The sequence below is a fragment of the Hermetia illucens genome, chromosome 2 (assembly GCF_905115235.1).
Source record: "Hermetia illucens chromosome 2, iHerIll2.2.curated.20191125, whole genome shotgun sequence".
Lineage (NCBI taxonomy): Eukaryota > Metazoa > Arthropoda > Insecta > Diptera > Stratiomyidae > Hermetia > Hermetia illucens.
Window position 1 is genome coordinate 158556257 of NC_051850.1, and position 27341 is coordinate 158583597.

A 27341-nucleotide genomic window follows, 5' to 3' on the forward strand; every position below is an offset into this window, starting at 1 on the left:
CCATACGCCCAGAACATCATTGGCCCATACCAAAGAGCCTTCACTCCAGGCAAATCAGCAACAGATCAGATTTTCTCTCTGCAGCAAGCGATGGAAAAACTGTTGGAATATGGACAACAGTTGCACCATCTGTTCATCGACTTTAAAGCCGTCTATGATAGCATAGCCAGGGTAAAACTGTACACGGCCATGAGAGAATTCGGTATCCCGACAAAATTAATAAGGCTGACTAGGCTGACCCTGACCAATATGCGAGGCCAGATAAAAGCAGCAGGATCACTCTCAAGACCATTCGACATCAACAACGGTCTACGACAAGGGGATGCGCTATCATGCGTCCTCTTTAAACTGGCCCTCGAGAAAGTGATCCGTGATGCCGAAGTAAATGCAAAAGGTACGATCCTCTTCAAGTCCACCCAACTACTGGCCTATGCTGACGATATCGACATCATGGGAAGAACGACCCGACACGTACAAACTGCCTTCATCCAGATCGAGCAGGCGGCGCAATCAATGAAGGCAAGACAAAATATATGGTGGCAACGTCAGTATCGAAGACGAATGAACCAACAACATCAAACCGCACTGGTCAAACACAAACACGAAGAAGAATATGGATAGGAGAATACAACTTTGAGACCGTTGACAATTTCTCCTATCTAGGGTCGAAAATCACAACCGATAACAACTACGATGATGAAATCCGCGCACGGTTGTTGTCAGCCAACAGAGCCTATTTCAGCTTACAAAGACTGTTCCGCTCGAAACGTCTCACCATAGGGTCAAAGCTCTTACTGTACAAGACTATCTTGCCAGTCCTCATGTATTCCTCGGAGTCTTGGGTTCTTAGCAAGAAAAATTGCGAACTCTTGGCCCCGTTCGAGAGAAGAATCCTCCGAAGAATTTTTGGCCCCCTACATGAGGATGGACGATTCCGTAGCCTACATTGCGATGAAATCTATGAGCGATACCATGACCGTCCGGTTGTGGATAAAATCCGGCTCAATAGGTTATGGTGGGAGGGTCACTTAATCCGTATGGATGAGGATGATCCCACCCGGAAAGTCTATAAGGGCAATATCTATGGTAGAAAAAGAAGACGAGACAGACCCTGCCTAAGATGGAGCGATGGCGTGGGTCAAGACGCCAGACAGCTTTTAGGGATATCGAATTGGTGGACCTCGGCGCAAAACCGGGATGTCTGGAGTTCCTTATTAAGGCAGGGCTAGACCGGATACCGGTTGTTGCGTCGTTGATGATGATGATGAATACAACTGTTGCTCCTCCAGAAAGTGTGTCCTATCCACTGCCACTTTTACCTTCCGATCACAACACGTATAGATGCTAGGTCTGTCCGCCGACCAAGATTTTCGTTTGAAATAGCATCATTCTAGCGTGCTGCGGTGATACGGCGTAGACAGGGGTAGACGAAGGCTTGGAGCTTTTGAGTAACAGCGGCGGTTACTCTCCATTTGCTACTCCCATCTAACAACACTGAGAAACACTTGCACAGAACAGTCTCAACTTGATATTGGGGTTGAGACAGCTGCATCTCCAGATTGTAGAGAAGGCAGCGAGAGCGGATCTAGCGCTGTTAATGTGTCGGGCAACATCTAGCTTGGTGCCACCGTAAGCATAAACCACGCTTGCTAAATATACGAACTGATCGATGCTCTGCCCATTAATGCGGATAGGAAAAGTACGATGAACTGTGATACTGAGAACTTTGGATTTATTGTTGTTAACTCTCAGTCCAACTCTACTTCCCCTCTTTCCAAATCCACAGCCATTTAGCCAAGGGGAGACAGCAGACAGATGTCATCAGCGCAGTCGATTTATTTGAGGAAAGATGTCATCGTCCATTGAATTCCTCCACGTTCTCCTGGCAAGACAGCATGAAGAACTTCCTCGATAACAAAACGAAATAATATTGTTGGCGGGATGCAATCCTTGTGGACTTCGCTTTGGTGCTTAAAATCCTCTGAAATTTTAGATCGGTGCATCAGGTGACATCTTGTAACATCATATGTCGCTATAATAGCCATTATTTTTTCTGGAATGTTCCTCTAGAGTACTCCACATACACTTCTTGTTCATACCGTCGAAAACTATCTACAAACCAAAGAAAACCAAGTGAAGTGAAAATTTAAACTCCGCGGTGTTCCAAATCCAATCGTAGGTTATTCTTGTGGTCGAAGCAGGAGGGTCCGGAGCGGCAGACAACCTGCATCCTCTCAATTATGCTTTTGATATGTTCCAGACTTTTTTAACTATTATTTTTGGAACGGCAGGGGGCACGTAGATATCCTTTCAATTGTCATACTCAAAACGGGTACCTTTCTTTGAAATCTTAACCATAATCCCCTTCTTTCGCTCCTTGGGAAAGGTCTCAGATTGTCAAGATTTCTGTACGAGTAGAAGCAGCAGATATACAGTAACTGCTGGTGCATCGATATACAACTTTGCGCAGAGACAGTCAAAGTCTGGGGCTTTACTCCATTTGAGTGCATTGATGGCTTAGCGGAGCGGTTCATATCCGCATGTAACGGTGACTAGGCATTTCCTCCACCCGGATGTAACACGGTTAAGAACCATGGTGAAGTGTTCTTTCCACCTCATCAGTTATTCATCATCGTGGATGAGAAGTCGCACATTAACGTCCTTCACAGGATCATTCAGAGATTTGTGATCATACGCAAGCTCTTTTGTGATGCGGTATACACTTCTGAAATCATTGCGGGCTGTGGTAACCTGCTTTCCTGACCAGCGCAAAAAGAAATGCTGTATTTCTCGGGACTTCTCTTGGTATCGGAGTTCGAGCGCGTCACGCCCACCATTGGTCGCAGCGGTCAATAGAACCTTTAACCCCCTCATTTTAATAGATCCGCTTCTCCGATTCCTTAATCAGTCAGATCTTATGACGCCCTTTCTGGGACGTGGTCGATGACCTGTGTAGTATCCAAGAAGAGGGCATTTTTGATGGCAGCCGAATGCTCATCGATATTCTCAGGCTACTTAGTATATGCGCTATCCGATCAGCAAGGTAGCCCATCCACTGTCGAACGACAGCTGGATCAAATAAACGGTCGATGTTGAGCTTGGGGGGTCGCACCATTCCAATTCTGTGTGAAGTGACGGACGTAGCAAGCAAGCAGACGTAAGCGACCATCAGATGGTGATCCCTTTCAAGGCCAATATCAGCGCTTCTCTTGTTACGCACATCCAGAAGACAACTCCTAAATCTACTGCTGATCGCGAAATGGTGGTCAATTGAAATCTAACTGACCTTGTGGCAAGCTCTGTGCGTGAACAATGTGCCACCAATGACGAGGCGATAGAAGTTGTAGAAATCCACTAACTACCTACCATTACCGTTGCGGTCACTAGGATCGTCCCTATTGTGTTCAAGTCGCTCATCATGATTACAGTGCCACCATTATGAAGCCTTCACTGAACTGTGCCGAATTGCCCGTAGAAACATATTTTTTCACTGTATCGGAAGTCTCTGTTGGTGCATAGCCTTGTGCAATTAACCTGGACCGGAATCTTGCAGTTAGAAATCTGTCATAAACCCCTTCTGGGGGATAGGGGAAGTTACCATAGCATCCAGATAAGGAGTTCTCCTTCATAGAGTAGCAGATGAGGTGACCAGGTTTCATTTCTACTAGTTGTATATGAGGTGGTTCTTCTGTTCGGAAGATGTGGCTTATCACAGCTTTCGTGAAACATTTCAACTACGTTGATGACAGCGGTTTACTCTCTAATCGATTAATGAACTTGGCTAAATTTTCCTCTATATGCAAGACAAGGTATAGTTTGTCTGTTCATTGCACTCTTACTATTTTCATTAATGAGTCAGGTTCCTTCTGGAAGGAAACACATTTCAACAAACCGCCAAAGATGGTTCGTCGGCATGGCTAACGTGCTATGCCCCATTATTAGGTAACTGGCAACAGAAGACGAGTTGGCATATTATCTAATGCCAAAGTTACGATTGAGTTCCTGCGCATCCGCTTCCTTTAGCTGCAAGAGAACTCCATCTCCAAGCCCTGAAACATCCATCACCAGAAAGATTCTGCCTTCCCTAGCTCCAACGACCTAACCTTGGTCAAACTGGGGCATAGAACGTACATATCTCCATGGCTTTCATGGCGCGATCAATTAGCAACACTAAAAGGACTGCAACATCTGATGTGCATCATCGCAGTGAGGAAGACCAAACTGTGGTTAGGCAAACCAGCGAAGAGTTAAGTTTCTCCTTATTATTTTCATAGGTGTGTATCAGAGGCAGTAAACTAACCTTCTATTTCCCCACCTCGAAGAACTATGATGGTTGGGAGAGCATCTTTAATTTCAAACCTACAATAAGACTTTCAGGGTGGAGACATCTCTCTCAGGTCACAGTTGGCTACTAATACTCAGAGGTCGGAACCTCATTGATGAAGTTCTCGAACTGTTCGATGACCCCTAAAGGCTGCATTGGAAGGAGTTTGGCCAAGTTATTCAGAACAAAGTCTCGGTTTCAGGCAGTGGCAACATTAGCGTGACAGATGAAAAGCCAAAATATTATATAAGAAAAAGATGTTGTCGCCGTGGCGGAGTGAAGATCTGTCCAATCTCGGGAAGCCGAGCACCGAGCTCTTTAACATCTACTATAGCCCGCCAAGAAGTGGCCCTGGCTGGACTATTGTAAGAACATAGGAAGCACTACCGAATCGGCAAAATTCAGTTAAGTTCTGATCACGGAGCTCAGGAGCCCACGCTTTTTTTTAAAAACTTGAAAGGAGCTGTTGGTCCATACATACTTCCCCGCCAGCGAAAAGGGCTTTTAGTCAAAACCAACACCTTGGAGCGTGTTCAAGACCGTAACGGTAACAAGGCATTAGGAGGCATTAACCACAATCGGTTTTGAAGGTTGCCTTAAGGGTTGGATAGTATCCATGCTGTGAGCCAGAATAATCCAATCTGATCTTTGAAGTAGCCTATTAACTACACTTGTCAGCAGAGCGACGACCCTGGGTAGCGCCATCTCTCCGGTGTTCTGATTATAGTGATCGGTGAATTTATATGGATATGAAGGCCTGCCGCATCCTAATGTACGGTTCTATTTTGTAGTGCCGGTGCTGAGCAAGAAAGACAATTGAACCAATTTTAATAGGATTAATAGAACCACGTGCGCATGTGCGTTAAGCGAAGTACCTCGGGAATTTTGGGTACTCCCAACGGATTACGTCACAAGCATGTCGAGCTTTAAAAGGAATTTTCCTGTGAGCTTTCTGATCAGAGAAAAGAAACGGCGACGTCCTGCAAGGTTATACTCTTCACCAACGGATCAAAGATGGTCTGCGTAATCGGGGTCGAATTTTTTCATACACACGTAATGTAACCAAGTTGGACGGTCGTCTGGAATTCACCAATGTATTCCAGGTGTAAATACTGGCGATACTGGATACTAGTGATGACCGGGAGATAATCCGGGTCACAACCGTATCATACTGATTCTGATCAGCCGCGTAGCTGAAATGAAGTATTTGTACTTATTGACGACAATTTCCAGCCAGTGCAATGACTCGCTGAACAAACTGAGCGACATGCTCAAAGTTCGTCTCTAGATGGTGACTGGTAATAGGAAAATAGAAGGATATGAGCCGGCCGATGGAGTGACGCGGCCTGCGTGCTGCTAGTGATTGTTAAGGGTTGAATCTACTTGCACTAATTAAAAGCTGCTGACTTCAGATGGCGATGGCCCACCGGGGGGAGGATTTGACCCTACTATACCAAGGCTTAATCGCGAGAACTTTTTAGCTAGACGAATTCAAATGTGTACAGGAATACGACGGTTTTCACGGAGCACTGGTCTACAGGGAATTGTCGAAAGATTTACCGTACCATCGCATCTGGGGAGAATCACTCAGCCCCCTCCTCCTCTAGCTAGAATCAGACTGCGCTCATTACAAAAGCAATATTTTGGCAATATTGAATTCGTTTCTAGTTGCATGGTGGGATAGCGGCTATTCTTCGTGAATGCTACCGGATGACTTTAAAGATGTGAGCAGATTGGATTTTCTTCTCCTTGCTCTTCTCATAGCAGTCAGAGGCTTAGGAGTTCAGCATCAGTACGGCTTCTTGGAGCGGCCGCTGATACCATCTACCACCTGAAAATAGAGTTGTCTATTTTCGTCAGATAATTTTTTCAAAGTGGTCAAATGGTAGTATAGGTCCCAGGGCGAAACGTGGATTGATACCCACGATGGAGCATAAAACCTGGGAAACGCCTGCTGAACCAACACCAACAGCTCTACTACTGAACCCTATCTCCACCTCCACGTGGTGACCGCTGGGACCTCTTTCGTAACGAAAAGCTGCAGACGGAGACGGATGAAGGCGAGTCTCCCGCGCCTAAAAACGGGACAAACTGTACCAACTGGTCCTCCAGGTTGGGGGTTGAGTAGGGTTGACAACCCTACACGGAAAACCGAAGTTATGGAGCCACGAAAGGAGCCTCGGACAGGATGAACTTTAAAACGACGGACCCGGCAACGACAACGGATTAACGATTTGCGCATTTTCTCATGGAACGTGCGCTCCCTGTACAGAGATGAAGCTGATGAGCAGCTAGCCGATACCCTGTCCCTATATAGGGCTGATATACCAGCGTTACAAGAGATGCGATGGACAGGGACCGGTTTCCTGGAGAAGACCCACTATACCATATATTATAGCGGTCATCCAGTAAACCATGTGCTCGGAGTAGGTTTCTTAGTCAGCCAAAAAATGAAACCTGCTGTTATCGGCTTTGAAAACATAAGTGAACGGCTACGCACTCTGCGCTTGCGAGGCAAGTTTAGAAATATAAGCCTCATTAACGTTCACACCCCTACAGAGGAGACTGCAGAGTCGGAGAAGGATACCTTCTACGAGGCAGTAGAACGAACCCTCGAACCCTGTCCCAGATATGATATCAAAATCATACTTGGGGATTTTAACAGCCAAGTAGGGAAGGAGCCCGTATTCAGGCGATACGTTGGCTCCCATAGCTTACACGAAAAAACAAATGATAACGGACTGCGGATTATTCAATTAGCAGGGTCACACGAAATGGTTGTTGGAAGTACCTGGTTTGCGCGGAAAGCGGTCCACAAATATACGTGGGCCTCTGCAGACGGGACCACTTTCACCATCGTGTTGATCGAACGCCGCCACCTCTCAGCCTTGATGAATGTCAGAACATATAGGGGAGCCAATATAGACTCGGATTACTAACCCGTTGGCATGGTGCTCCGAGCTCGAATAACAATACCACCTAGAATCTTTTCTGACAATCAGGTGAGAGTGAACACTGAAGCCATCCACAACACAACCCTCCGCGACACCTATAAGAGGGAACTGGATGCCGCAACAACTGCAGTCAACAGAGGACCTGGAGATGAAGCATTAACAAATGATCTTCACAATCACCTGAAGAACGTTATCATGGATACGGCCACAAACATATTTGGCCCCAGTCGCAAAAAGAGTCGGAACGGCTGGTTTGACGATGAATGTAAGCTAGCAACGGAACGGAGGAATGCCGCATACCGAGTAATGTTGCATTCTCAAAGAACGCGGGCAAGCGCAGAGACTTATCACGAACTCCGTCGAGCGGAGAAGCACCTTCACAGACGGAAAAAGGAAGCCTGGGAGAACCAACAAGTCTGTGAACTAGAAAAGTATAGGGAGCAACCGCATCAGACGCGCAAGTTTTACTAACAAGTCAGCAGGATGAAGCCTTATACACCTCGATGCTCATCCTGCCGAGACAAAGAGAGAAATCTGATTTCCGACAGAATGGGCATATTAGAGCGATGGGTTGAGTATTTTGATGAGCTACTGAACAACCAGAACATCGGCGAGTTGGAGGTCTCGCTAACTGAAGACGACGGACAAATACTGCCACCACCAAGTTTAGGAGAAACAGTCCGTGCAATTCATCGGCTAAAAAATCGTAAGTCGCCAGGAGCCGATGGAATTACAGCCGAATTGGTTAAATATGGAGGCGACCAGTTACACCAAGTGGTTCATCATGCTCAAGGTATGGGACAGCGAATCAATGCCTGACGATTGGAAACGAGGCATTATCTGTCTCATACATAAAGGGGGAGATCACACAGTGCAGCAATTATAGCGGTATGACGTTGCTGAGTACCATCTCCGCTATCTTGCTAGGCCGGATAGCCCCATACACCCAGAACATCATTGGCCCATACCAAAGAGACTTCACTCCAGCCAAAACAGCAACATATCAGATTTTCTCTACACGGCAAGCAGTGGAAAAACTTTTGGAATATGGACACCAGCTACACCATCTATTCATCGACTTTAAAGCCACGTTTGATAGCATAGCCAGGGTAAAACTGTACACGGCAATGAGGGAATTCGATACCCCGACGAAATTAATAAGACTGACTAGGCTGACCCTGACCAATGCGCGAGGACAGATAAAAGTAGCAGGATCATTTTCAAGACCATTTGACATCAACAACGGTCTAAGACAAAGGGATACCCTATCATGCGTTCTCTTTAACCTGGTCCTCGAGAAAGTGATCCATGATGCTGAGGTAAATGCAAGGGGTACGATCCTCTTCAAGTCCACCCAACTACTGGCCTAAGCTGACGATATCGACATCATGGGAATAACCACCCGAGATGTATAAACTGCCTTCATCCAGATCGAGTAGGCGGCAATTGGCGCGAGATCTTGGGCTGCACATCAATGAAGGCAAGACAAAATATATGGTGGCAGCGTCAGCACCGAAGACGAATCAACCAAAAACATCAAACTGCACTGGTCAAACAAGAAGAAGAATAAGGATAGCAGAATACAACTTTAAGACCGTTGACAATTTCTCCTATCTAGGGTCGAAAATCACAACTGATGATGATGAAATCCGCGCACGGTTATTGTCAGCCAACAGAGCCTATTTCAGCTCATAAAGACTGTTCCCTCGAAACGTCTCACAATAGGATCAAAGCTCTTACTGTACAAGTCAATGATCTTGCCAGTTTTCATGTATTCCTCGGAAACTTGGGGTCTTAGCAAGAAAAGTTGCGAATTTTTGGCCGCGTTCGAGAGAAGAATCCTCACAAGAATTTTTGGCCCCTACATGAGGATCGACGATTCTGTAGCCTACATAACGACGAAATCTATGAGTGATACCATGGCCGTCCCGTTGTGGATAAAATCCGGTTCAATTTGTTATGGTGGGCGGGCCACTTAATCCGTATGAATGAGGATGATCCCACCCGGAAAGTCTATAAGGGCAACATCTATGGTAGAAAAAGAAGACGAGGCAGACCCTGCCTAAGGTGGAGCAGTGGCGTAGGTTAGGACGCCAGACAGCTTTTAGGGATATCGAATTGGTGGATCTCGGCGCAAAACCGGGATGTCTGGAATTCCTCATTAAGGCAGGCCTAGACCGGATACCGGTTGTTGCGCCGTTGATGATGATGAATTTTCTCATTATCACAAAAAGAATCTTAGGAAGTCCTCCATTCAAGTGTCTGGTGCCTTTTGATCTAAGGTAGAAATTATTTAATTATGTAAAAATGGAAAAAATAGCAAAAAATACCTGCGGTAGATGTACCATATACGGTAAAATAAAGTTATCTTCTGAACTGGTGGGTGTTAGTATAAGCTGGGTAGCCACCCATCGAAACGTAAATAAAACTGCCGAAACTTATAAATCCAGGTCTATCGTTGGGAGATTTCTCCAACTATTCCATAACATAATAAATCATATGAAGATACCAAATGATCTACATTATTTTGTGAGTAAGTTTTGAAACCATTTCCCTGTCCCACTTTATAGAAACTAAACGTATCTCCTCGAATGGACTTTCAGCTCAGACGTCGTCCATCCGCAATCATTATCATAGTTAACTCCCAACCCGCAATGCTTAGTCTTCTAACTTTCTGAACTCCACTTTTGTTCCTACTTAGTCCTAATTAAATCAAACTAACAGAACATGGGACGATCATGGGATGGCATAAATTATAATATCTGGTTGTCTCGCATGCGGGCGCTAACTTGCAAACTCTTTCCAACTTGTTATCTTAATTATCCTAGATTCGCCGGGGTGAGGGCAATGTTTCGAATCTTTGAGAAAATCGACGTCTCGACCTAAATCATAGAAAATTCATCATAATCCTTAATTATTCGAGCATGAGATCTAACGCAAATTGCATCCTTGGGAAAATTCTGAATGGGACCCAGACAATCGGATGATGGTGTCGTTCTGTGGGTTCTCGGTGAAAATTTCAATGAACTTACGTCGTCAGCATGGAACATTTTTGGGGATCTGGGCCCAGACGAGAGAATTTAGCCAGGACTCAGGGAGAAGTTTTAACCCGACAATTGTGGGATTATAATAATTGTGAGCTGATATGCCGTAGTGAGTCATATTTCACTAATTCGGCACAACAGGACATGTTGGCGTCTGTGAGTTTTGCGAGAAGTGATTTTCTCTTTAAATTTGCCAAACTTTGTGTTTTTCCCATTTTTAGTTTGGTTCTGGGGAAAATTTGAATTGAAAATGCCCAGACGAGTGGAATATCATTTTGGAAAATTATAGCAACAGCAGCAGGGCCTTGACTTGTTTGTTTTGTTCGTGAAGTTTTTGTTTCGCTGTTGAACTTTGCCGGAACCTAAAATATTGTTGAAATTGGAGGTAGGAGCTATTTAGCATCTATAATGAGCGGAACGTAATTCGAAACCGAAAGTGAATTCCTGGAAGTTAAACATAAACTTAAACGGAAAAGCTAGTAAACACGCCGTTGTTTCCAGGCGGGTTAAATCTATAGATACTGCCAACTCACCAAATCTCGCCCTGAACTGACGTAGCTCTCCAGGGGACTGCAAGGTCGAAGTTTATGGCCAGTCATGCTCGTAATAGCCGTATGATCACATAATTTCGGTGTTTCGTAGTCGTAAATTTCAAGCATAAGACGCCGTTTATGTTTGCCAGTCGCGCCCACAATTCCACTTCCGCCGCCACTTCTCTGACCACCGGCCCCACCACCCTCACGCGTCTGTGAAGTCCCTGAATCTTTTGAGCCTTTTTCGTATCGTTCGCCCGCGATATAGTTGAAGCTTTCCCGGACACTAGATATCCCGTTCCCGAATTTCTGGCTCAAATAGCCTCCGTATTTGTTCTCCTGGTTGTAGATGCTGGGCTGTGTGGGGCCATAGATATACGTATCTACGGGATTCCATGCATTATCGATGTTAACCTGAATCGCTTTGCCGTACTTCGGATTCTGGGCGCTGTAGTAGTAGTTGCCGTAACTGCCCGTATTATTAATGGCATTATTGATGCTGGTCGAAATAACACCTCCGGGCACTGTGCCTGGACCACTTCGTCCTATTCCACTCGTTGAGGATGGAATTGCTGTGGTGGTCGTTGATTTGACTGGTATGTACGTGCCGTAGCTATCCCACATTCGAAGCCGTATTATCCATGGAGGCAGGTCAGCCTGTGGAGTAGAAAAGAGTTACGTTGCAATGAGTTTTGTGTTCAAACTTTTATTTGAAAGTTAAATATAATAGTTAAATACACAGGTAAAAGGTAAAGAAATTGGCTAGGGACCAAACACACTATTTCCAATTTCTTCATTCACTATTATCTTTTCAAAGGAAAGCTTTCCGTGATATTTATTTGTGACTTCTGGAATCATATCTACAGTAGAATCAAACGAGAACATGTACCTCAGAAACTGGAAACTGGAAACTTGATAACAAGGATTCGCTATGAGTAACAATTGTAAGTATTAAGAGATTTATTGAACTGTGTAATTTGTTTTTTTCTGTTTTATGGGAGTTACATAATGTTTAGACATCCTGACTTTGGTAAGGCAGTCTTAAGCCAGGTAAGTCGATATCACACTGCATGGTAGTCATAACAAATTCATAAACCGTTCTGAACTTCATCCTGGGTATCGATTACATATTCAATTGTTAGTCAACTTCCTTTCGCCGTTTGTCAGAAACTTTACTAAAAGCTAATGACTTCGTCATCATGGCAGAAGTAACACTTGAGAGGGTGCCTCTTCTGCGGAGCAGCATGATCAAAAGCAGTTAGAGATGTTCTTATTTGGTTTCTCTTCAACCCTTGGAAGGGGATAGCATGTCAACAACATCTACGCATCACGGCTTGCGATTACCTGAAATTCCCTTGCGCTCTCCTCACGACTTCCCGAGACGCTCGCACTCGTTCTTTACTGTTCGCGCCAAGTGCCCTTGGGGCGACCCAGTCGTCGGCCTTACGGGGAGAATGGTTTCCACTATATGGCGCAACCTGCAATGCCATTGTCGCTCCTCCATAATGGGTGACGTATCCATATACCAAACCTGCGCGTTGACGAAGTTCTCTATTTGAGATAGTATCAAGATAGTATCAGACCAGCGTACTTCGATGGATACGATGATACGACTTGGAGGTTTACCGTAACAGTGAAGTTCACTTTCCATGTGTTATTCCCATATAGCAACACAGAAAGAACACTAGTACAGTACAGTTTTAACTTGGCCTTACTGCTGAGATAATTGCATTTCCAGATTTTAGATAGTGCAGTGAAAATGGATCTGGCGCTTTTAATGCGCTGCGCAACATATAGTTCGGTGCCACCATCAGAAACGACACTTTCTAGATATACAAATTGGTCGACGCCTTCGATGATCTGTCCATTAATGCAGATAGAGAGAGTGCGATGCCCCGTCAGATTGAGAACCTTGTACGTGTTTATCTTCAGTCAAATTCTACTTGCGTCTCATTCCAATTCTAGAGCCATTTCACCTAGGTCCATGACCCGGTGAGAGAGCAAACCGATATCATCATCGTAGTCAATGTATTTGAAGAAAGATGTCATAGTCCATTGAATTTCTCTACATCCTTCGGACAAGGCAGCATCAAGAACGTTACCGATAATAAGAAGAAATAATATCGGTGACAAGATCCAACCCTGGCGGACTACGCCTCACACCTCAAAATTCGGCGAGATTCTGTCTCGGTGCAGCATTTTGGCATTTTGCACCATTATAAGCCGCTTTGGCAATAGATATTAGTTTCTCCTGCCCCTTCCTACGTGGAACACTCCAGATACACTCGAAAGCTTTCTCGAAATAGATGAAGAGCTGGTCAGCGGAAATGTCAATTCCGCGCACTGTTCCAAAAGTATCTATAAGGTGTCGATGTGGTCAATGCAGGAAGATCCGGAGCGGAAACCAGTCTACTCTCTGTCGATCAAGCTATCGAGATATTCTTTGATAGGTCCAGGATTATTTTAGCTGTCATATTTGCAACGGCAGGGAGCACATATTAATGCATTAATGGGCGGTGCTTCGTCAATTCATTTGTATATCTAGGAAAAGTGGTTTCTGTCGACAGTGGCGACGAAGTGAGTATTGTCCGACGCATTAAAAGCGCTAAATCCGCTTTCGCTGCCTTGCCTAAAATCTAGAGAAAGGATTTATCCCAATACCACGATCAAGTTGAGACTGTTGGATACACACATGTAGGAGGGGCGGCAATTGAATTGCTGGCTATGCCAAGCAGTGGAATTCACTCTCCCTCAATGGCCGAGAGCGGGTCGCCCAAGAGGACTTGACACAGAATAGTAGACGAAGAGTGTGGGCGTCTCGGAAAATCCAGGAAGGACTGAAGCGTATTTCTGTTAACTGCACGCGGTGGCGCGTAGGTGCGGTTGACGCGCTGGTAATTACATATACTCGTATGTACATAAATTCTGGTCAAAGATTAGTATAACTCCCAGGGTGAAACGTGGATTGGTACACACGATGGAGCATAAAACCTGGGAAATGCCTACTGAACCAACACCAACAGCTCTACTACCAAACCCTATCTCCACCTCAACCTGGTGACCGCTGCTCTTTCTTAACGAAAAGCTGAAGACGGAGAAGGATGAAGGCGAGTCTCCCGCGCCTAAAAATGGGACAAATTGTACCAACTGGTCCTCCGGGGTGGGGGTTGGGTAGGGCTGACAACCCTACACGGAATTCCGAAATTACGAAGCCACAACAGGAGCCTCGGACTGGACGGACAACACAACGACGAACCCGGCAACGACAACGGATTAACGATTTGCGCATTTCCTCATGGAACGTGCGCTCCCTGTACAGAGTTGAAGCTGTCAAGCAGCTAGCCGATACCTTGTTCCAATAGAGGGCTGATGTAACAGTGTTACAGGAGATGCGTTGGACAGGGACCGGTCTCCTCGAGAAGAGTCGCTACACCATATATTATAGTGGCCATTCAGTAAACCATGTGTTCGGAATAGGTTTCTTAGTCAGCCAAAAAATGAAACCTACTGTTATCGGCTTTGAAAACATAAGCGAACGTCTATGCACTCTGCGCTTGCGAGGCAAGTTTAGAAATATAAGCCCCATTAACGTTCACGCCCCTACAGATGAGACTGCAGAGTCGGAGAAAGATACCTTCTACGAGGCAGTAGAATGAACCCTCGAAGCCTGGTCTAGATATTATATCACAATCATACTTGGGGATTTTAACAGCCAAGTAGAGAGGGAGCCTGTATTCAGGCGATAGGTTGCCTCTCATAGCTTACATGAAAATACAAATACAAAAAATAAAACGGACTGCGGATCATTCAATTAGCAGTGTCACATGAAATGATTGTTGGAAGTACCTGGTTTGCGCGGAAAGCAGTCCAACAACATACGTGGACCTCTCCAGGCGGGACCACTTTCAATCAAATTGACCACGTGTTGATCGAGCGCCGCCACCTCTCAGACTTAATGCATGTCGGATCACTATCTCATTGGCATGGTGCTCCGAGCTCGAATAACAACACCACCCAGAATCCGCTCTGATAATCAGGTGAAAGTCAACACTGAAACCATCCACAACACAGCCATAAGAAGGGAAATGGATGCCGCAATAACCACAGTCAACAGAGATCCTGGAGATGAAGCATCAACAAATGATCTTCACGATCACTTGAAGAACGTTATCATAAATACGGCCTCAAACATATTTGGCCCCAGATGCAAAAGAGTTGGAACGACGAAGCTAGCACAAGAACGGAAGAATGCTGCATGCCGAGTAATGTTACATTCTCAAAGGACGCGGGCACGCTTGGAGACTTATCATGAACTCCGTCGAGCGGAGAAGCGACTTCACAGACAGAAAAGGGAAGCCTGGGAGAACGAGCAAGTCTGTGAACTCGAAAAGTACAGGGAGCAACCGCACCAGGCGCGGAAGTTTTACCAACAAGCCGGCAGGATGAAGCCTTACATGCCTCGATGCTCATCCTGTCGAGACAAAGAGGGAAATCTGATTTCCGGCAGAGTGGGCATATTACAGCGATGGGTTGAGTATTTTGATGAATTGCTCAACAACCAAAATATCGGCACCACCAACCATAGATGAACCAGTCCGTGCAATTCATCGGCTTAAAAACCATAAGCCGCCAGGAGCCGATTGAATTACAGCGGAATTGCTTAAATATAGAGGCGAAAGTATGGGACAGCGAATCAATACCTGGCGATTGGCAACGAGGCATTATCTATCTCATACATACAATTATAGAGGTATCACGTTGCTGAGTACCATCTATAAGATATTCCCCTCTATCTTGCTAGGCCGGATAGCCCCAAACGCCCAGAACGTCGTTGGTCCATACCAAAGAGGCTTCACTTCAGGCAAACCAGCAACAGATCAGATTTTCTCCCTGCGGCAAGCGATGGAAAAACTGTTGGAATATGGACATCAGTTGCTCCATCTTTTCATCGACTTTAAAGCCGCCTATCACAGCATAGCCAGGGTAAAACTCTACACGACCATGAGAGAATTCGGTATCCCGACGAAATTAGCAAGACTGACTAGGCTGAAGCTGATCGATGTGCGAGGCCAAATAAAAGCGGTAGGATCACTCTCAAGACCATTCGACATCAACAACGGTCTACGACAAGGGAATGCCCTATCATGCGTCCTCTTTAACCTTGCCCTGGAGAAAGCGATGACGCTGAGGTAAATGCGAGGGGTATGATCCTCTTTAAGTTCACCCAACTACTGGCCTATGCCGACGATATCGACATAATGGGAAGAACGACCCGAGACGTACAAACTGCCTTCAACCAGATCGATCGGGCGGCGCCAGATCTTGGGCTGCCCATCAATGAAAGCAAGACAAAGTATAATGTGGCAACGTCGACACCGAAAACCAACCAACCAACGACATCGCACTGGCCAAAGGGGAGCATAAAGATAAGAGACTACAACTTTGAGACCGTTGATAATTTCTCCTATCTAGGGTCGAAAATCACAACCGATAACAGCTACGATGATGAAATCCGCGCACGGTTGTTGGCAGCCAACAGAGCCTATTTCAGCTTACAAAAACTGTTCCGCTCGAAGCTTTGCATCATGGGGTTTAAGCTTTTACTGTACAAGACAATGATCTTGCCAGTCGTTATGTATTCCTCGGAGACTTGGGTTCTTAGCAAGAAAAATTGGGAACTCTTGGCCACGTTCGAGAGAAGAAACCTCGGAAGAATTTTTGGCCCCCTACATGAGGGTTCGATTCCGTAGCCTACATAAAGACGAAATCTATGAGCGATACCATGACCGTCAAGTTGTGGATAAAATCCGGTTCAATAGGTTACGGTGGGCGGGTCACTTAATTCGTATGGATGAGGATGATCCCACCCGGAAAGTCTATAAGGGCAATATCTATGGTAGAAAAAGAAAACGAGGCAGAACCTGCCTGAGATGGAGCGATGGCATGGGCCAGGACGCCAGACAGCTATTAGGGACATCAAGTTGGTGGACCTTGGCGCAAAACCAGGATGTCTGGAGTTCCTTATTAACGTAAGCCTAGACCGGATACCGGTTGTTGCGCTGTTGATGATGATGATGATTCTGGGTTGTGTTGTTATGCGAGCTCGGAGCATCATACCAACGAGATAATGATGCGAGTATATACTGTCCCCTATATATTCTGACATTCATCATGGCTGAGAGGTGGCAGCGTTCGATCAACACGTGATCAGTTTGGTTGAAAGTCCACGTTTGTTTGTGGACCGTTTTCCACGCAAACCAGGCACTTCCAACAACAATTTCGTGTGATACTGCTAATTGAATAATCCGCAGTCCGCTATCATTTTTATTTTGATGTAAGATATGGGAGCCAACGTATCAGCTGAATACGGGCTCCGTCCCTACTTGGCTGTTAAATTTCCCAAGTATGATTTTGATATTACATCTGGGACATCTGGGACAAGCTTCCAGGGTTCGTTTTATGCCTCGTAGAAGGTATCCTTCTCCGACTCTGCAGTCTCCTCTGTGGGGGCGTGAACGTTAATAAGGCTTATGTTTTTAAATTCTTCACGACCGCATACCCACCCCTGGAGTAACTAGTTGACACAAAGACCTATAACGTGCCTTCCGTATCATTGCCAGTGATGAATAATGGACATGTGGGCGATAAGCCAAACGGCCACAGGTACCTTGAAGGAAGAAGCTTCGAAATACGACGCGGCTGGGGTCTGGAAAGCGAAGAACTGGGACCCAGCATTCTGGTTCAACGTTTAAACATTGAAAACATCTTGTCATGGACGATAAAACATAATTTGACTGGTACAAAGGCATAACCATCCCAAAATCGAAAAGTCCAGTAGAATTTTGGAATTACAATCCTATCCGGTTGCTGTCCTATCATGAAGATTTTGGAGTGCATCCTTGGCAATTGCATTCGCGACTTCATTCAAATTAATATAAACCAGGCTGGGTTTGTCAAGAACTGCGCTATATCTAGTGCCAAAGGAGCTCAGTGTCGCTGGTGTCCTACAAGAAAGCACCTTTTAGCCACTATTCTTTGCTCCTGTCATGGACCCACGGAGCATCTACCGTTTAGCGAGCTCAGCATCTACCGTTTAGCGATGGTTTCCTAGCTTCTGACAACAGAGCTAACTCCGAACCACTTGCTCAAAAGTGGAATGATCGGCCCATGCAGCACAGTCAAGACTAAAACTAAACAAAACAAAATGTTTGGTGATCGGCTCTAATTAAATAGGTATTGCCTCTGTCAGTGGCAGCAACCTGCCAAAAATTGAATGATTTTAATATATCGGACCAATGTTGCTAACCAATGGTGAACAGCGCTATAAAATTGCTTCACGCATCAATGCAAATTAAAGGAAGTGGTGTTTCGCAGCTGGCGTTCTTTGAGATTGACGCATCTACTCCAAAATTGACAGCAGAGATACAAAGGTGTTACTTTGGATCAGTGGCGTAACATGGCCCTGATCACATCCGAAATGAGGACATCCGCAAAATTGGGAGAGACGCGTTTTCCGTGATATGGTTTCCAGCATTGGGTCCAATAAACAATGAATCCTGAGTTTCACTTAATCAATAATACACCATCTTCAAGGGAGAAATGAACCGTACTATCCTGTGATGAAAGCTGCATCCTCGTATCTGCAGTACTATTATAAAATAAGCTAAACCTATTCCCTAAGTATCTACCGTAAACTTTATGATGGCTATGTGATTTCTTTGATAGGTTCTATAAAATCTCTTAATTAAAAGTCAACGGGAAACCCCCTAGCCTCGGCATAAATAGTAAACCTAATATTTAAATCTCTCTCAGAAAGTCGAACCGAGCGAACGTCCCAATAAGAGAAAAAATTAATGCAATTTCACAATTAGTTCAATGAAACAGAAACACTCATGCGAAAGGCAACATCTACGATCCTCTTGTGATAATCCATTATCTAAATCTCATTATCCATTTGAGCATGATTCAAAGTAGCGATTAAAGTGCATCGTTTACCCCATTCCACGCTCTTATGTAGGTCGCGCTAATTTTTAAGAAAGCACTTTCGTTTCATTACTCGCATACAAGCTGGGGCAACTAAATGCAATTTTAAAGACCATTTCTCGAGTGTCAGAATCAGAGTTGGCTTCACTTGCAACCCCTATACGCTCCGTGTCGCTATACACGACACTACAATGTAATATTGCAGACGACATCCTGTGTCACTAGCGAAACTTTGAAACTTACCCTTCCGAGTGTATTGTTGTCGTGAATGGCTTGCTGGAGTATCTGCAGATTGAAGCTCGTGAATGATAACCAAATCAGGTCACCCGGATATCCATGAAAGTAGTACGTGCACGTCGTATTGGGGGGCAATGTGTGGCGGGGACTCACTATACGACCCATCCTTCCACGACGCGAAAGCAGGACATCATCTGTTGGTGGAGGAAAATGTGTGATTTGTGTTAGAAAAAAATTTCGAAATGGATTAAGTTAATTTAACCGTGATATTAAGTAATAAATTTGAGTCGTAAGGGTGAAGTGGCTCAAGATTGAATGGGGAAATTAGCGTTGATGGCATGGAAGAACGTGGAGCGGAAATGCTTGGCATCCTTGATGATAATATAATGGATTATATATGGTTGATTAGACTACCCGTACATAGCTCTGTGCAAGGGTGGACTAAATTTTTAGTTTCGGGTTATTACAGGACCAATGCTGCACCTTTTCATTACAGACTATATGGTGGCGTCAATAAAATGTTGTTCGGCACCATTTTGCAGCCCTCGAACTCGTAAAACGAAAAGTAGCATAGCCACATTATCGATTGGTTACGAATTTAAGATGAAAGTGGTTCAGGAACAACAGCATACAAATTTGAAGTGCTTCACTACCCGTTCTACGATTGTTAAAAGTTTTGTAGTGGGCGACAAGAATGTCAATTATATTTTAATGGCACACGGAGAGGACTCTGCAAGCAGTTTGCAGCGAGCGATTTACTGTTGGGTGGGTGAATGGCTATCAAAAGTGGCTTTTATCACGTCGATATCCTTCAGTAGGAGTGCCCTTGTTTTCTGATGCAGTTCCTATTTACTACTTGACCAATCGATATAATTGTAACGGTTGATGTATACCTCAATGTTGTAGGACTTAATTCAGAACTTCACTATGGGAAAGGATCACAGTCCTACATATTTTGGGTAAAATCTGGGATGATGGGATGGAAAATACATTTTATTGCATCCTGCATTTTGGTATTTTCTCTATCTTTCCGCCCTACTGTTTTATAGTTTTTCCCGTTCTTTTGAAACCTTCGTTCCTTCTTTTATCGTTACTAAGTTCCTAAATTGACATTTGTTTGCCGTCATTGTTTGTACAGGGTTGCTGAATTTCGGGTCTAACTTTGAGGCCTATCTGAAGACGGGCAAAGAATGTATAGGGCCTGCCTGGTAGTAGGTTCATTGAACTGAGGAGAATCTGTTTGCCTGTTGGTTATGAGTTAGGAGTAAAGGGATGAACAGAAGCAACAGCCCGGTAATGGTTTTCTCTCCACTGGAAAAGCTGGTAACATGACTCCAAACCGAGGTGAAACAGCATACGCCTAGAACTAAGTCACCAAAGGGCAAAGTGTCTTTAGTATGGGGACTCTGAATGCCTTGCGCCCATTGAATTTAAAAATAGATTATTACCCTGGTGGCCGAACTAGCCAGGATGGACAGTTTTCCTGGACTACTCGTGGGACCAAGATATGGACTCTAGTTTAACAAAAACTATAAAACCGTTGACAGAAGAAGAAGAGACGGTAATGCCAAGCACATTATCCGAGAGCGAGTTGCAAGGATCCAGCAAATAGAGAGTAGCCCTCGAGCGCATTACATTCGGCGCCAGCAGCAGCACCGCAGCGCTGAAGCCAGCAACAGGGACCTCCGGAATCGAGCCGGAAGACGGATGAGTGGTTTCCTGCTTGGAAACCTGTGTCGTCGGGTTGGGTGTAACGAGTACCAGCTTTAGTACTCCTAAACTGAAACAATCGACGTCGGGGGTCACCTCAAAAGCAACACTGGCAAGAATGCCGATTATCGAAAGCCGCAAAAAAGCGGGGGTACACTGGAGGCCTGATCAAGACCTACTACATATTCTGACGAATAAGAAGACCGGTGCTGTCGGCGAGCGGGACGAAAGGGACCTCTTTAAATACCCATCGATTATCGAAGAATATAACAACAAAGATTTGGGAAACAATCAGGAGGCTAAGCCCACCCTTTTCAAATGCAATCGATCTCAAGGTGAGGTCAAACAGCAATACAAGCGAACCAGAGTGTGCAAGGGCTCGGACGCCAAGGCACCTTTGGCAGCAGATAAGCAGCAACAACCTGCCGACGGGGCATGAACTACGAAAGCCTTTAGCAGCGTGGTCAGGAGTCACTTATGTGTGGCACTGGTGGATGGGGTAAGTCTGCTAGCAGCAAACTTGACCCGGAGCTATGGACCAGTGTTGTGGCCAGGTTGTCTGAGATGGTCATCGAAAAAAATCGACAGCAAAGGAAACATGCTTGGGTTCCTCTTAGGTCGTCGTGGGTTCCACGTTATAGTATACGCCAGGAGACCGGTCGCTTGCATCTAGTTACCGAAGGGGATGAGGGCAAGCTCGTTTAATCCCTACCTCTTCAAAACCCCAGGATTCCCAATTGATGGCTAGCTAGTAATCAAGAACGAGAAACCCCAAACGAACAGATTACTTCCGCTGAAATGGTGAGAGGCTGGAGGCAGTGGTAAAGGCGGATTACAAAGTACAGTTCCGATATGAAGATCGACGTTCCAATAGGGGCTGATGAACTCCTCAAGCAAACAGTGGTAACCCCGTTTTGTTAAAGGCTCCTGGTCTAAATTCTGTTTGAATTGTTGATTGAGTTGCAAAGTTGCTTCCTGAGCGGGGCGTTCGGGTAGTTGTACACCGGAAGCCTCATCGGCCTCGACGGTTTGTTGGTACCGTCGGAAATACGGAGCTAATTCGTCTTAGTGTACCGCAGGATGTACATTTGGTTCAACAAAAAACTAGATTCGGTGGGTGCCTCGGCGACGGCTACCCGAAACGCAGGTAGGTGGACGTGAGTTTCTAGACTCCACCGTAGGTTTTCATAGCATATTACTTCTGACTTCCTGTGCCATTATGGGCTGCTGGTTGGCTTGCAAAACAAGACGTTAATAGACCCCCCCCCCCCCCCTCCATCGCATTCGCGCACTTCTTCGAAAGTTTCGCAACATCACAACGGAAAGTTATTTCTCCAAGCCGATAAAGCACGATGGCTCTCCAATCTTCTCAAAGGTGCGTCCTTTTTTACCTTTATGCTCGCTCTTACGAAGGAAGAGTTGGAAAATTTGATGAAACAGGGTATCTGGAGGCCATCAAACAGTTGTTGGTCCTCTCCGTTGCATTTCGTTCCTAGGCCAAATAGCGAATAGCAATTATGCGGAAATTATAGGCGTCTGAATGTTCAGGCAGTTCCAGATCGGTATTCCATTCCGCTCATCCATGATTTCACTCACTCACTAACGAACTGTCGTGTTTTTATCATCTTGGATTTAGCCAAGGCGTACCACCAAATTTCCGTCGCTCCCGAAGATATTCCGGCTATTTGCACAACTTTCAGACTCTTCGAGTTCACTAGGATAACTTTCGGCTTGTGCAACGCTGCGCAGACTTTCCAGAGATTTATCTATTCTGCTTTAGGAAACTTGAACTTTTGTTTGGTTGCTTACGCTTCGGAATCTGAGTACTTAGAGATGCTCTTAGTGCATTTTTCTACGTCTTCTCGCGGCTGGACTTGTCCTAAATGTTGAAAAATGCAGATTCCTACCAAAGCAGGTGAAATTTCTCTATCACTTAGTAACCCCGAACGGTATACAACCTGACCCAGACAAGGTTGAGGCGATTAAGAGTTTTCCACTACTTACTACGGTGAAAGATCTCCGAAGGTTCTTGCGCATGTTAAACTTCTATCGTCGATTGTTGCCCAAAGATTCTCATCACCAAGTGATCGATCCTGAAGGCCTGTTTGTCTGGGCTCGAAACTAAAAACTCCCGCGAGGTTGCGTGGTCTATTGATCCTTGCTTCCTCGCCCTTGCGTTTGAAACAGCCAACAACAGCTTGTTGATGCAACACTTTTGGCATTTCCTCAGCCAGATGCACCCCTAGCTGTGTTCGTCGATGCCTCAGATACTGCGATTAACACCACTCTTCACCAATGGGTAACTCAAATCTGGAAACCGTTGATCTTCTTTTCAAAACAGCTCAATCCAGCTCAACGCAACTACGGCGCCTACGATCGTGAACTACTCGCCGTGTATCTCGCTATAAAATACTTTCGTTTCTCCCTTGAGGGTAAGCCGATCACTGTATTCACGGACCATAACCCCTTACGTTCGCGCTTAAACAGAAGCCCGACAAAGGCTCCCCCCCCCCCCCCCCCTCCCAACTTAAGCACTTGAGTTTTATCAGCCAATTAATTTCTGTTGTACAACACGTGTGTGGAAAAAACAATGTTGTTGCTGGCGCTATGTCTCGAATCTCACAGGTCACAGTCCCCGCCGCAGTCGATTACATGGCAATCGCCGACGCACAACAAGACCACGCAGAGCTTCAGAGCCTGCAGACAAACTCCAAATGCATATTCAAGGAGTTTACTATTTTCGGCTCAAACTCCTATTTATTTACTCAGATAAGGAACCCAAGCCATTCATTCCGGCCGATTTTCGCAGGGAAGTATTCAACGCGATTCCTGACCTTGCGTTCCCAGGGATTAGAACGGTTAATCACTGATAAATATTCCTGGCCGTCCAAGGACAACGACGTAAATTCTTCGGCCAGAAGTTCAAAATCAAAAAACACGCTCGAAACGAAGTTGGTGTTTTCCCTTAGTCAACCAAGCGCTCATACCAACTTGACATTATCCGCCCTTTGCGAGATCCGACGGATTCAAGTATTGCCTCAAAATCATTGGCAGGTTTCCGCGGTGGCCTGAAGCAATACCTCTGTACTGGACACTGAAGGCAATCTTAATTGCTAGCGACGATCTGTCGCGGTCGCGATTCTTGCCTTTCGTCCTCCTCGGCCTCTGTACAGCCGAACGAGAGGAGTTCGCGGCCAGCCCAAGGGAGATGGTTTACGGGAAGCATCTATGTCTCCCGGCGACCCTGCACTGGACATCAGAATAGGGTTAAACGACTCAGAAATGCTGCATCCGCTCAGGGACGCGGTCTCAAAGATGCGTCCGACTCCATCGTCCGCACACGCGAAATTGCAGGTCAACACCCCTAGCGATCTCGAGACGTGTGACCAGGTCCTGGTCTTGGTAGACGCCCCTCGAGGCTGGATTCGCCTTCGCGATGTATTAATAACAGATAGCCTGGTATCAGCTGAGGAAAAATGTCGGAAAGGGCATTTCTGAAAGAAAACGAGTTTAAAGTTTCCCAAGTAGTGTTTTAATAACGTAAAGTCTAAAAAATCCTTCTCCAATTCTGATCACATTCACCAGCTTTTGACGCGCTATGTGTTACCAAGACTATTCAGTAACTGTACTAATAAATCATACATTGGACACATCTTTAATGCGCAGTTCCGTGAGAGTCCGTAGGGATATATTCTTATGAAGTTATTTCACTCCCATACTCCTCCGCACAATTATCCGCTTGTTATCACTACAAAAAAGAAATTATGATTACACTAATATAAGGACTTGTAAGGAAACCTTCTAAAGGAACCCAAAAGGCTCTCGGCAAAATTTTCGAAAAGGGTCAAGTCACCTTTTCATGCTGACTTGACCCTTTCCTGGTGATTCGCTCATAAAAAATATTCATCAGTCAATTTGTGTATAAATCTTCCAGTTCTCCATTCATCTTAACTTGCTGCGGAAAGGGACGAACAATTATCCAGTTAATTAAATTTATTTTGCGGCAAACTTTACGGCTGCTCATCGCGCCTTACTTAAAAAATTTGACTCTCTATCCTCAAGTAACCCACGGTAACTGGATGGAAGAAGACATTGAAGAAGCCAACTAACATCCATCGTTGGGGTTTGTAGTACATGGACGCGGCCATGGATTATGCGGGTGCATTGGTATCCTGCGAAAAGGGTACGCCTCTACGTGCTGTGCTCGGCACTTGTTTATGGTAAAGAAGATTATCCGTCGCGTCGGTAAACATGATAGTAATTCAAGTTAATGAAAGTAGCCATTCGAAGAAGGCCGGATACTGAGAGTGAATTAAATTTTATAAAGAGAGCAGTAAACAGAATGGCCGGGAGACGAAACGACGGATGGACTTGTTTGCTAGACTAAGAGGATTAATTAAAGTTTAAAGAAACGTCAGATGGATTAAAATGGAAGTTTACATGTTCAAGGAACGAAAAGGCTTATTGGATATCTTCTCATCCACGCGGAGAGTTAATTGTCTGTTTCCATTCGAGCCGAGGTCAAGGTGCGAATGTATATATAGCCCGACGTTCGCATAGCTCTACTATCAGCATGCGGTACACATCAAACGTAACTGCGGAAGTACTTTCAATTTAACAATGCCTGAAATTTACCTCTTTCATGACATTTTCACAATCCGTTCTATACCACTAAATCGAGCAGATTGCAGACTTCACCCTCTGTCATGATTCAACAGAAAATTTCAATTCAAACGACGCAAACCGCAGGAATCCTCCAACGATTGATCCTATCTAGAATTTCATGTTCTATTGCCAAATTACATTCTCTATTGCGGAACTTATCAGCATGTTTCCGCCACACTAGCTCCGAAGGACACATTTCTCATAGTACTGCTCCCATGAGCTCAAAGTTACTATCCCTTGCTCCATTGTAATCCTGTCGGTGTGGCCTCGTATACGCTGCCAAGGACGCATCGTCACTTGAAGAGCACCTCAATATATGGATTGAAAAATACCTGTCTTTTACGTGACGTGCCGAGAATTATTATCATACATAAAACCATGTTGAAAGAATGGTCTGAATTTAGATGAGCTGGTGTCCTGACGAACCTCGGGAGCCACAAGATGTCGAGAATGGTAATGGCGCGAAAGCGGTACATTTAACATTCAACTACTGAAATTTGACAGCGCATAGACCGGGGATGTGCTTCCGCGCTCCATGCTTTTCGGATAACTTTCGGGAAGTTACTTTCATTTAAGTTTTGCATAAGTAACTTCAGCTTATCAGGAAAATAGTAGGGACGAAGTGCTATTGAAGGTTTTTGCGAGAGTGATTGAAGCGGGTGTTGTGACAATTTTCCATAAATTTCGTCAGAATGTTGATCCTTTTCCTCGTTTTTAGAATGTGAATATTTCATCTTGTGCAAAAATGGAGCGATATGGCGAATAAAGCAAAAGGATATCTTCCAAGCACATAAATAAACATATGTGTTTTCTCTTTCAATGAAGTAGGACCGTTGTAGGGTATGCGAACAGCAGCTGAGACGAATTGGTAGTTCATGTTTATTATCAATTATGGATGAGATAAATTGATTTGTTTGGTTTTTTCCTTGCTCCTTTCATACAGAGTCTATCAAGATCCTTACTACATTAGTCGCTAGAGAAAAATAAAACCTTTTATGCGAAATAGATGTATCAGTCTTTGTTAGTACTCACAGGTACTCATGTTATGTTATTCAAATTTTACGAGTAATATTCCTTTAAATGAGTTCACAAGCTAAACATGTTGTGAGAACAGATTTGCAGTTATGATTTTTAGATGGTCCTTAGTCCTTGAGTTCATGTGGGCTCATGATTTCATAACATATCATAAAATAATAGCTTTAGCGTTTGACAAACAATTTAAAGCCCCTGTCCGCTGGGTGCCCCGGTGGGTGCGATAGGACATCCCATCCGAGCTCCCGTAGGTTCTGGCGGGTCATCAAAGATGTGCGAGGCCGAGCGTTGTCCTGGTGGAACACTATTCCTATTGACCAATCGTGGCCGCTTCTGGTCAATCGCCTGCTTCAAACGGTCGAGTTGCTCACAGTAGAGGACCGAATTGAGGGTCTGGCCATAGTTGAGCAGTCCATAGTGGATGACTCCCTTTCAATTCCACCAAACACCAGCAAAACCTTCCTGGCTGTCAATTCGGGTTTGGCGATGGTTTGGGCCGGCTCGCCACGCTTCGACCACGATCTTTTTCGTTTGAGATTTTCGTACCTGATCCACTTTTCATCACCAGTCACCATCCGGTTTAAAAAATAGGTCGAATTCGTTCCGTTTCAGCAGTACATCGGTGGTTGGTTCGGTGCAAGAGATTTTTTTCCGTCAACTCGTGTGGCACCCAAACATCCAGTTTTTTTTTGGAATCCAATCTTCTGCAAATGGTTCCAAACGGTTTTATGGTCCTTACCCAGTTCCTGGCCAATCGAGCGAATGCTCACATGCCGCTCTACTTGGATGATTTCGACGCTTTTATCGGTTTCTACGACGATTGGCCTACCAGTACGGGGTGTATCTTCGGCATCCACTA

At 45.0% G+C, this 27341-nt stretch overlaps 1 protein-coding gene across 1 annotated transcript in view; it reads right to left on the reverse strand.

Moving 5' to 3' along the window:
• LOC119649260 overlaps positions 1-27341 on the reverse strand; it is a 238399-nt gene that overhangs the window by 13728 nt on the left and 197330 nt on the right. The window contains exons 11-12 of the mRNA XM_038051346.1: positions 19082-19269; positions 10856-11512 (exon numbers count right to left, since the gene is read on the reverse strand). Of these exons, the coding sequence (XP_037907274.1) occupies positions 10856-11512; positions 19082-19269 (845 nt within the window). The remainder of the gene's footprint in view (positions 1-10855; positions 11513-19081; positions 19270-27341) is intronic.